This window comes from Dama dama, chromosome 18 (assembly GCF_033118175.1).
Source record: "Dama dama isolate Ldn47 chromosome 18, ASM3311817v1, whole genome shotgun sequence".
Lineage (NCBI taxonomy): Eukaryota > Metazoa > Chordata > Mammalia > Artiodactyla > Cervidae > Dama > Dama dama.
The window spans coordinates 12,547,812-12,559,913 of NC_083698.1; the positions used below are offsets into that span (position 1 = coordinate 12,547,812).

At 41.9% G+C, this 12,102-nt stretch overlaps 1 protein-coding gene across 1 annotated transcript in view; it reads left to right on the plus strand.

The window, feature by feature from the left end:
* The window catches only part of DYNC1I1 (dynein cytoplasmic 1 intermediate chain 1), a 370,725-nt gene that overhangs the window by 276,084 nt on the left and 82,539 nt on the right, over window positions 1–12,102 (plus strand). The window contains exon 11 of the mRNA XM_061166296.1: window positions 9,194–9,340. Within this exon, the coding sequence (XP_061022279.1) occupies window positions 9,194–9,340 (147 nt within the window). The remainder of the gene's footprint in view (window positions 1–9,193; window positions 9,341–12,102) is intronic.

A 12,102-nucleotide genomic window follows, 5' to 3' on the forward strand; every position in this document is an offset into this window, starting at 1 on the left:
GGATATTGAGTATAGTTCCTTGTGCTATACAGTAGGACCTTGTTGTTTATCCATTCTAAATGTAATGGTTTACCAACTCCAGACTCCCAGTTCATCTCCCCCCCAGTCTGTTCTCTGTGACATTGTTTCTGTTTGGTAGATGGGTTCATTTGTACCATATTTTAGATTCCACATATAAGTGATTTTTTTAAATTTCTAATTAAATTTTTAAATTAAAAATTATTTAAAAGTGAGATGTAATTCATGCAACATAAAATTCACCATTGTACAGTATAAAATTCAATGTTGTATATTCAGAGTTGCGTAAGCATCACTACTGTCTAACTCCAGAATATTTTTATCACTCCCTGCCCAAAATACACCCAGACCCGTTAGTAGTCATTCCCCATTCTCCCCTCATCCCCATTTCAAAACAGACACTAAGCTACCTTCTGCCTCTATGGATTTGCCTATTCTGGACATTTCATATAAAAGAATCATACAATATGACCTTTGGTGACTTCTTTCACTTAGTGCCTTTTAAAGGTTCATCCATGTTATACCATGTATCAATACTTCCTTCATTTTTATTGAATGATATCATATTGTTGTTTAAACAACCACATGTTGTTTATATATTCCTCAATTGGTGGACATTTGGGTTGTTTCACTTTTTGGCTATTATTGATAATGCTGCGATGAACATTTGTATACAATTCGAGTACTTACGTGTTTTCAGTTATCTTGGGTATAAACCTAGGAGTGGAATTGCTGGGTCAGATGTTAACTCTATGTTTATTGGTTTCAGGAACTGCCAAACTGTTTTCCAAACTATTTCCCTCATTTTACATTCCTACCAGCATTGTCTGAGTGTTGCAGTTTCTACATAGCCTCACCAAGAGTTACCATTTTCCTTTTTTTGTTTGTTTTTTCCCCCTAGATTTACTGAGGTATAATTTACATGTAAACATTTAGAAATTATAGCTATCCTAGTGGGTGTGAAGTGGCATCTCACTGTGGTTTGCACACTCACTTTTGTGTACTCAGCACACAGCCTAGGTGTAGGCACACACAATACTGAGAGGCACGAAAATTCCAAGGGATTCGAAGAAAAGTCATTGCAATATTGTTTTTGTTCAGTCATTCAGTTGTGTCCAACTCCTTGCGACCCCATGGACCGCAGCACGCCAGCCTTCCTTATTCTTCACTGTCTCCTAGAGTTTGCTCAAACTTACGTCCATTGAGTCAGTGGTGCCATCCAACCATCTCATCCTCTGTCGCCCACTTCTCCTCCTGCCCTCAATCTTTTCCAGCATCAGGGTCTTTTCTAGTGAATCAGCTCTTCACACCAGGTAGCCAAAGTAATGGAGCTTAAGCATCAGTCCTTCCAATGAATATTGAGGTTTGATTTCCATTAGGATTGATTGGAATGAGTGATTTCTAATCTCCCAGAAATCAGATTTTAGAACCAGCTGCTTTTCTTTCTTAAAAAAATACAAACAGAGTCAGGAAGTAGCAAGCAAGCTAATTCAACTTTTGCTCCCAGACAGCCCATTACTAATGGGGTGATCACTTTCAGTAGGTCGTTCCTTTTAGAGTTGAGAAGAATGACGTGTGCACTATAGGATAGCAACTTAGGCATAGGAAAAGAGAGCTCTGAAGGAAGAAAGACCCTTTCCCTTCATCTCAAAGTTAAATGCCCAACTCATGACTCATGTCTTGGTTTTTCCACCTTCACACCTTCTCCATTGTCAGATGCCCAGTGCTGCATGATTGCCTAGAAGAGGTGTTTTTGACAGCAATGATCTCCGATTACATTTGTTTCCATTAACAAGAGAAATATCTTTGAGGGTTTCTTAGGTACTTTCAGAAATATATACTAGCTCATGAGTAGCCAGGAACATCTGATCTGTCTGCCTCACAAACCTCTGACAGCTAAGCATTTGCTTTTAGGCGCGTAAAATGTCAGCCGCCATTAAACAGCATATGGCAACAATATGGCCATTCCCTCTCTGGGACCAGCTTCTCCCCAGAAGAGATGGTACTTGAAATAAGAGATGCTTTTCAATACAGGGCCCCTGTCCCTCCTGCCCGGGCACAGTAGCTGGGGAGTGGGCAGAGCGCTACACATGAAAAGACCCAGGCCACCAGATCACATGTGAAGCCGTGGGGCCCACCACCCAACCAGTGGTGACCAAAGGCTGTTTGCCCTGGGCATCTGGGTCTGCGGTTAAGGGAAAGTACCATCCTTAAGCTGGCCTGGATTAACTCTATGAAATAGGAAACAGCCCCCACAGCCACTCAGGGGCTGGGGCCGACTGGAATTGAATGCACTTGGTATGCAGTGAGAGGAGGGGGATGTGGTGAGTGGAGACCCTACCACACTCCTCTCTGGGGGGTTCCCTTGGCAAATGGGGTAAAATAGGCTGCTTTGTCTCGAAACAGAAGACGAGGGTGTGGAACCCTGCTGGAGTGGGTCAGCTCATGTGCAAGTGGCCATGTGAATACAAAGAGGGCTGCCTTTGCACCAGGCAGCCTGTGCAAGATTAGAAAATAAACAGGTTCCTCAGGAGCCTCTGGGCAACCACGTCTGTGGAGGACACCAGAAATGGTCCATTGTGATAGCCTGACCCTCAGAACATAGTCTTAAAATCTTGTTTGTCTTGGTTTGGGGGAACTATGGCATGTAAATAGTCAAAATGAGATGCTCAACCTATTGGAAATAGTGGTTCCTCGTGTAATGATGTCTCTATGTTACTTGTATTGGAATATAGTCAGTCAGGCTCACCAGTTTTACATGAAGCTTTTAAGATGTGCATGTATGCATGCTAAGTTGCTTTGGTCGTGTCCGATTCTTTGTGACCCCATGGACTGTAGCCTGCCAGGCTCCTCTGCCCATGGGGATTCTCCAGGCAAGAGTACTGGAATGGGTTGCCATGCCCTCCTCCAGGGATCTTGCTGACCCAGGGATTGAACCCGTGACTTTTAATTTCTCCTGCATTGGTAAGCAGATTCTTTGCCACTAGCTTTACCACTAGCACTAACTTTACCACCTAGGAGCTAATATAAGCTTTTAATTTGACCATCAAATTGTCCACACCAGTGAAATTACTAGCCTTGTAAAAAAAAAAGAATTCAACAGCAGTGTTGGGAAAACTTTTGTTAGATGGTTAGCAATTGTCCCCAAATTGGCATCATCTTTATCATTATTTTTCCACTTATGTAAACTACTTGATTTGAATGTTTAAAGGCTGTGTGTTATTTCTTAAAATAATTCCAAGGCTCTAATATTTTAAAGAATAAAATGAAATAAGTAAAAGTTAAAGACTACAAAAATATCTATATAGACATGTATTCTTATAGAGCCAAGAATACCAAGGTTAGGGAAGCTTCTTGTTTCCAATGTTTGTCGAAATTGTATTAATCATATAGTGGTTTATTATGACACTGAATAAGTGAATGAATACACATTTTAAATGCCTAGGAAAGTGATGAAATTTTTAAAATAGCATTATGTTATTAATGTTTTTCATAGACTATGTCTTCAGGAAATGTACTGTTAAAAATGAGAACAACAAAAAGTCACGTGTTTTAGTAGTGTCAATCACTTTTTCTGGAATGCTTTTTAACTCTTTACCCAGTAGATGTCACTGACAGGATGATATCATCCTTTGCTCTTTATGCTGACAGTCAATAAATTGCCTGACAGTTGGCAACTAGCTGTATGAACAACACAAGGTTGCAGGCATTTTTCTAAGACACTGTTTAGGGTTTAATGCAGACTTTCCAAATTAGAAGAGGAGCTGTCTCTATCAGGGCTGTAACTGGGGGACTGTTTTCCTCTGTTCCTAAAGGAACCTAAACATTTGGATGAAAAATTAAAAATTCAGTCAATCAACCAAATGTTTTCTGCCATTATGTCAAACATCAGGCTACTTTGAAACATCTCAAGAAATGACTGAATTCTAAACTCTACATCCAGATAATTGTGATCATACTGCCTTAGAGTTTCCATATGAATGTCAAACGTGGCACACCCTGGAGATCTCCTTTTAGCATTTATACATAATCTGTAATGGGCCTTCCTGGTGGCTCAGTAGTAAAGAACCCGCCTGCCAACACAGGAGATGTGGGTTCAATCCCTGGGTCATCCTTTGCTTTTTATGCTGACAGTCAATAAATTTAGGAAGATCCTTGGGGAAGGAAATGACAGTATACTCCAGTATTCTTGCCTGGGAAATCCAACAGACAGAGAGGATCCTGGCGGACTATTGTCCAAGGGGTCGCAAAAGAGTTGGACACAATTGAGCAACTAAGCAACAACAACATAGTCTATAATGCATAGAATATTTTTCATAATTAACATACTAAGCTTAAAAATTAAGTGAAATTGAATCACATAACTACGCCATCATTTCTAATCTTCCAAATAAAAAATGAAAAGTAGGTCTACTCATTTTTCCTCATGGAGGTATTGTAAAGATTCAGTTCCATTCAGTTGCTCAGTCGTGTCTGACTCTTTGCCACCCCATGAACCACAGCACGCCAGGCCTCCCTATCCATCACCAACTCCCAGAGTCTATCCAAACTCGTGTCCATTGAGTCGAGCCATCCAACCATCTTATCTTCTGTCATCCCCTTCTCCTCCTGCCCCCAATCCCTCCCAGTACCAGGGTCTTTTCAAATGAGTCAGCTCTTTGCATCTGGTGGCCAAAGTATTGGAGTTTCAGCTTCAGCATCAGTCCTTCCAATGAACACCCAGGACTGATCTTTAGGATGGACTGGTTGGATCTCCTCGCAGTTCACGGGACTCTCAAGAGTCTTCTCCAACACCACAGTTCAAAAGCATCAAATTTTCAGTGCTTAGCTTTCTTTATAGTCCAACTCACATCCATACCTGACTACTGGAAAAACCATAGCCTTGACTAGACAGACCTTTGTTGGCAAAGTAATGTCTCTGCTTTTAAATATGCTGTATAGGTTGGTTATAACTTTCCTTACAAGGGGTAAGCGTCTTTTAATTTCATGGCTGCAGTCACCATCTGATTTTGGAGCCCCCAAAAATAAAGTCAGCCACTGTTTCCACTGTTTCCCCATCTATTTGCCATGAAGTGGTGGGACCAGATGCCATGATCTTAGTTTTCTGAATGTTGAGCTTTAAGCCAACTTTTTGACTCTCCTCTTTCACTTTCATCAAGAGGCTCTTTAGTTCTTCTTCACTTTCTTTCATAAGGGTGGTGTCATCTGCACATTTGAGGTTATTGATACTTCTCTGGTCAATCTCATGATGTACTCTGCATATAAGTTAAATAAGCAGGGTGACAATATACAACCTTGATGTACTCCTTTTTCTATTTGGAACCAGTCTGTTGTTCCATGTCCAGTTCTAACTGTTGCTTCCTGAGCTGCATACAGGTTTCTCAAGAGGCAGGTCAGGAGGTCTGGTATTCCCATCTCTTTCAGAATTTTCCACAGTTTATTGTGATCCACACAGTCAAAGGCTTTGGCATAGTCAATAAAGCAGCAATAGATGTTTTTCTGGAACTCTCTTGCTTTTTTGATGATCCAGCGGATGTTGGCAATTTGATCTGTGGTTCCTCTGCCTTGTCTAAAACCAGCTTGAACACGTGGAAGTTCATGGTTCACATATTGCTGAAGCCTGGCTTGGAGAATTTTGAGCATTACTTTACTAGTGTGTGAGATGAGTGCAATTGTGCGGTGGTTTGAGCATTCTTTGGCATTGCCTTTCTTTGGGACTGGAATGAAAATTGATCTTTTCCAGTCCTGTGGCCACTGCTGAGTTGTCCAAATTTGCTGGTCTACTGAGTGCAGCACTTTCACAGCATCATCTTTTAGGATTTGAAGTAGCTTAACTGGAATTCCATCACCTCCACTAGCTTTGTTCATAGTGATGCTTTCCAAAGCCCACTTCACATTCCAGGATGTCTGGCTCTAGGTGAGGGTGAGTGATCACACCATCATGACTATCTGGGTCGTGTAGATATTTCTTGTACAGTTCTTCTGTGTATTCTTGCCACCTCTTCTTAATATCTTCTGCTTCTGTTAGGTCCATACCATTTCTGTCCTTTATTGAGCCCATCTTGTAAAGATTGGTTTGCAGCAAAACAAAGTAGACTCTAACGGCAGAACTCTGATGTTCCAAAGTATTGTTATTCCTTTTTTTTTTTTACATTAATTTGACTTATTTTAAAAACTGAAGTATAATGGATTCACAATGTTGTGATTCAGTTATACGTGAATATATGTGTGCATTATCAGTCGTGTCTGACTCTTTGTGACCCCATGGACTGTAGCCCACCGGGCTCTTCTGTCCATGGGATTCTCCAGGGAAGAAAACTGGAGTGGGTTGCCATTTCCTACCCCAGGGGATCTTCCTGACCCAAGGATTGAACCCGCGTCTCTTTTGTTCCCTGAAGGCAGATTCTTTACCACTGAGCCACCTGGGAAGCCTGCATGTATATTTATTCCTTTCATATTCTTTTCCATTATGATTTATTACAGGATATTGAATATAGTTCCCTGTGCCATAGAGTAGGACTTTGTTGTTTATTTTATATGTAGTAATTTGTATTTGCTAATCCCAAACTCCTTATTTATGTCTTCCCCCACCCATTACCCCTCTGATAACCATAAGTTTGTTTTCTGTGTCTATGAGTCTGTTTCTGTTTCATAATAATTTGCCTTTTTATCAAATGTAAAGAGTATTCTGAATTGGAGATGGGTGGTTTTTGTGACATTTACAGTTTTCTTGAAATGTGGTTTAATTAGTACTTAGTGAGCACTGTGTGTTGAATGAATGAATGAAGTGTGGACACTAATGAATGGAAAAGTAGGACTTAGAGTTCTCACCTTGTGGGGTTACATTCTGGTTGATCACCAACTATGTATTTCTGTTTTGTGAAAATACCCTTACTGTTTATTTTTCTCTAGTTTAGTCTCTCAACGGACTGCAAGGTTTGGAGCAGTATTTGCTTGGATTTAAGTGAAACATGGAAGCAATCAAGTGGTTTAATTCTGGAGTTTTCAAATTTAATGACATTCCTTTATCTGTATTGATTGGAGCTTTAGTAAATTCAATTGTTGATACCACCTGGATAATTTTAAGTCTTTCTGAAGTTTTAAACAAAATGTCTCCAACATAGCTCAAGCAACAGAAGAATTTCATCAGTTGAAAACTAAGAATCATTTTGGTGGGATGTGTAAAACAAGAAGCTGACCAGCATTATTTTCTTTTTCTTTAATTCCGTACCATTATTGAGAGTTATTCTTGAACTTTATGAAAACCAGATTGGAGCACAAGCATGTTCTCCATCGACCCGTGTTCAAGAAATTGGAACTGAAAATCATTCAAACTAGGAAAACGTGACATTGAAAAATAGTCTACATTCTTCTACTTCAGAGAATCTGAGACTTTTTTTAAGCCTTGGGCTGATAGCAGATCTGATATGTTTTTAACAGTCAGCTTCCCAGTCAGAAAAAGGTCGTCATTTCTTTTTCAGTCATTTCTTCACTTTACTGGCTTATCTGGTACAACCATTGATCCTCGCTGTCTCTCTCCTTTTTTGTGTGTGTGTGCAGAAAGCTATGACTTCTCACTGTTGCCCACAGAAAACAATCCAAACAGTACCTGCCATTCAAGGTTCTCTTGTGTGAGCCCTCGGCCACATTTCCCACTCCCCACATCTTCCACACAGGCTCCTTCTCAGCCAAACCAGACTGTGCTATTCACCAGCCTTGGTGCCTCTAGTCTTTGCCATTACCCCATCTCTCGGGGATTGCTGTTGCTTTTCCTCTCTACTTGCTGAACATTCCACACTTACATCAAAAGTGATACATTCCCTTTCATTAGGTCTTTCTAACTCTCCCACCCTTTCCACTCCCCTCTTTTTTCCCCAACTCCTAGCTAAAGCAAGCCTTCCTCACCACTCCCATCAAACATACACACACACACACACACGTTCGTATGATCTATTCACGGCCCATATTGCCTTCAGGACTGCAGCTTGTGTATGCAAGTAATGACCTGCATAAGCATCTCAAACCCAAGGGACAGGTGAGGACAAAAATCCACCTTCCTCTCCACTTGCCAAGGCACGTACCTGCCCACATGACCACATAGTGCAGAGAATCACCTTTTTTTTTTTTTTTTACTTTTTTTTAAAGGCATGGACTAACATGGAGTCACCGGCAGCAGTATGTTCATACACACATGCTTTTTAGTTCCCTTTCCTAGGGCACAGGTTTGTTAAGGGCAGCGACTGCCTTTGTATTCCCATCATGCTGGTACAGTGCCTTCCTTACACATGATCATCTGTTGAATTTAGTTGAAAGGATGAAATGCATTTATTAAAAACAAGCCCTTGTGTGTGTAAATGCAACCGTGTAAAGCAAAACAGGAATCCTTATGGACTTCTCGGCAAATGTGGCACAGCCAAGTTGTCTGATTTTCAAATGTACCATGGCTCTGTCTCAGCGAAGTAATTTCCTATAAAATGTGGTGCCCAGTAGTCTTCTGTGGCACTTTAGAAACCACATTCGTGATGCTATGACAGGCCATGGCAGAGTTAGATGAAAACCCATTTTTGGCTGTTTGTTAAAATAGGCAAAGAATAACATTAAGAATTGTCTGAAGTGGGCAGGATGAAGGTCAGGAGAATACCCATGGGAGTGGAGGGAATTTTGGGGAGGAACCAGTTGGATCAGTCTGAGGTCAGTTCACTTCCTAGAAGTCTACATTAAGCCAAAAAGAAAAAAAAAGAACCCCGTCTCAAAGTCCTCAAAGGCTTGCCAATGCGGTACAGTGCTGAGGACATGCCCCCAAAGTAAAGAACTGCTTTGTGAAGACTTCAGTGGAGAATTAATATTCATTCTGATGTCATTGTATTGATAAATGGGAAATTTCCACAAACCAAGCTTTACAGACCACAGGGCAGTGGTGTACATAAGATGGGTCTGATGCCTATTTGATGACATGGCCAGGACTTCAGATTTCAAGCTTCAAGCAGTAAACATCGGTCAAGCTCTCCAGGGAAAGTCTGTGTCTGTTACATGCTGTTCTGCTAACTCTGCGCTGAACAGTTGCTTTGTGATTTCCAGGAGGTGCTGAGTTAATGTGACTTGCGGTTTCCTCTTCACAATCAAAAGACTCCCCCAACCATTTAACAGCGTATCTTTCTCCACTTTCCCTCCACAGTCCTCCGTGATGTCTGTCTGCTTTGCTCGTTTCCACCCCAACTTGGTGGTTGGGGGGACTTACTCGGGCCAGATCGTCCTGTGGGATAATCGCAGTCACCGGAGGACGCCTGTCCAGCGGACGCCCTTGTCTGCGGCTGCACATACGGTACGTCCAGTTCTCATCACATCCCAGCCAGCCATCCAAGCCCTGAAGGAGGGCGTAACTGACAGAGGTACTTCTGTCGTAAGTGACTCCAACCTGGAAGTATCTGATTTATACTGATCACATCCCGACTAAAGGAAAGCCGAGTGGAAAGTAGATGGAGGAAGCCCTGGGTTTAGAAGCATCTCTTAGTAATCTACAAGTGTGAACACATAGTGGAGAAGGAGATGGCAACCCACTCCAGTACTCTTGCCTGGAGAATCCCATGGGGTCACAAAGAGTCGGCCACGACTGAGTGACTAACTCTCACTTTTTTAACACACAGAAAGGATCTCTTTGGGGGTCCTCAAAGCAACCAGGGAGGGTAGCTTAAAACTAAAAGAGGGCAGAGAAATAAACATTGGAAGAGGCCTCTGTGAAATTGTTTTTCCAAAGAAACTCTGCATATGTATGTTATAAGGTGGAAACCCATATTTTCATTTTTTTTAAAAGTTATTTACTTTCAATTGAAGGATAATTGTTTTACAATATTGTGTTGGTTTCTGCCACACATCAGCATGAATCAACCACAGGTATACATCTGGGACCTCCCTCCCACCTCCCACCCCATCCCACCCCTCTAGGTTGGCACAGAGCCCTGGTCCGAGCTCCCCGAGTCATATAGCAGATTCCCACTATCTGTGTTTCACGTGGTAGTGTATATGTTTCCATGCTCCTCTCTCCATATTTTCAAACTGGCCATGACGAGTAAGCATTTTCTCTTCAGCAATGGCATGTGGGACTCTGGCCAACAGGCTGTTTCCATTTGTGATTGAGGGAGTGCTATGGCTTTAAATTCTGGAATGCATGGTGTAAGTCTCAACAGTGAAGTCTACAGTGACAATATAATCCATAGGGTTAAAAGTCAACATCTCAAAGCCATTACCCATAATTTAGCAGAAGAGGTTCAGTATAGTGTTCGTAAGACAACTACTCTGTCATTTCCTTTAAGAGAATGACAGGTGTGTTTAGCGATTGTTGGGAGGAATGAGAAGACAGGCATGTCTCCATCAATCTCTTCTACCCTGACATTCAGGGGAACTGATGTCCTTTCTCCGAAATGCCCGAATTATGCCCAAGGATACAGCTCTACTATTGTTTCAATTTCCTTAATGTGGTTGCCTCATTTGTTTCATCTGCTGGCCTGAAAAACCATCTAGCTTTGAAAAAGGACTGCTAGTTGCGTTAGCTTAGACCATGAAGAGGAAAATTCCCCCTCTCTTGCAAGATCGACGATGGGAAATGACAAATACCGAGTCAGCCTTAATTCTGATTGACTTGGACCTAAGACACATGCAGGTGAAACTAGTTCTTGGGAATCTTAGAAAATTGCTCTTGCCTACCCCACTTGTTCAAACTAATAACAGAAAATTGTGATGCAGGAGGAGACAGGCTTGATGCAGGTGTTTGCTCAAGATGCATGAAGCCACTTCTTGGCACTGCGTGCCTATCTGGTGTGTTTGTGAGCATGCCTTCTGAAATTTCAAGAAGTCATAAATTCAACTATTAGAACATTCAGTGCGAAGCTTTTGGGGAGAATCCAAATGCAGGGCTCTTCCAAAGTATTCATCTGTCTTTTTCAAGCAACTTACGATGTGATCATCACAACAAAAATACTATTATCAAACAGTGACATTATCTCTGTTATCAAACAGTTTACTTCTGTTAGAAAAGAACAACTGTTTTCTCTCTTGCTGTGTTCTGTTGAATCCGCAGCTCAAAGGGCTCAGATAATTTTGTGACTGTCTTTCAACCTCCACTAATGCCTGGCAGATTGGTACCAGGATCAAAAGTGGTTAAGGAAAAAGAGGCCCACCACAGATTACTAACTAATTTCCTTTCACACCCACCACACATATGCATTTGGGACAACAGGAAATCCTAATTAAAGCAAAAGCCTTCTGCCACACAGCAAGTTTATTTCTAAAATAAATAAAAACAATCTGGCCTCTATACTAGAAAAATGAGCTGCACTGTTGCTTTTTTCTTTCCATTAAGTAGAGTGTGTGTGTATGTGTGTATAAGTAGGCATGCCCATGTGCCTGCTTCTGTTCTAGTTTTTTTTTGCATCTCTCTCTTTTCTTTTAAGCTGAGCTTTATTACTCTTGAAAGCACAGGCCAATAGTACTGATTAAAGCCAGGGAGGGGCTCCCACACGCATTCCTTCTTGGAGCATTTGCTCTATACCACCTTCTGGATGCCTTCTTTTCCTACTACACCCACCCTTAGGGGTCCTGACCCATCAAGGTTCTGGTGATTTGTGTTGATGCTCTGTGGTTAAAAGAAACCCCCGCTGGACTTTTGCTGAAAAACACCAGGCAGACTGGGGGCTTGTAACCGTGCCTGGCTGTTGCTTTCTCATTCTCAGTATTCAGTTCAGTTCAGTTCAGTCACTCACTCAGTTGTGTCCGACTCTTTGCGACCCCATGAATCACAGCATGCCAGGCCTTCCTGTCCATCACCAGCTCCAGGAGTTTACTCAAACCCATGTCCATCGATTCGGTGATGCCATACAGCCATCTCATCCTCTGTCATCCCCTTCTCTTCCTGCCCCCAATCCCTCTAAGCATCAGGGTCTTTTCCAATGAGTCAGCTCTTCACATCAGGTGGCCAAAGTATTGGAGTTTCAGCTTCAGCATCAGTCCTTCCAATGAACACCCAGGACTGATTTCCTTTAGGATGGACTGGTTGGATCTCCCTGCAGTCCAAGGGACTCTCAAGAGTCT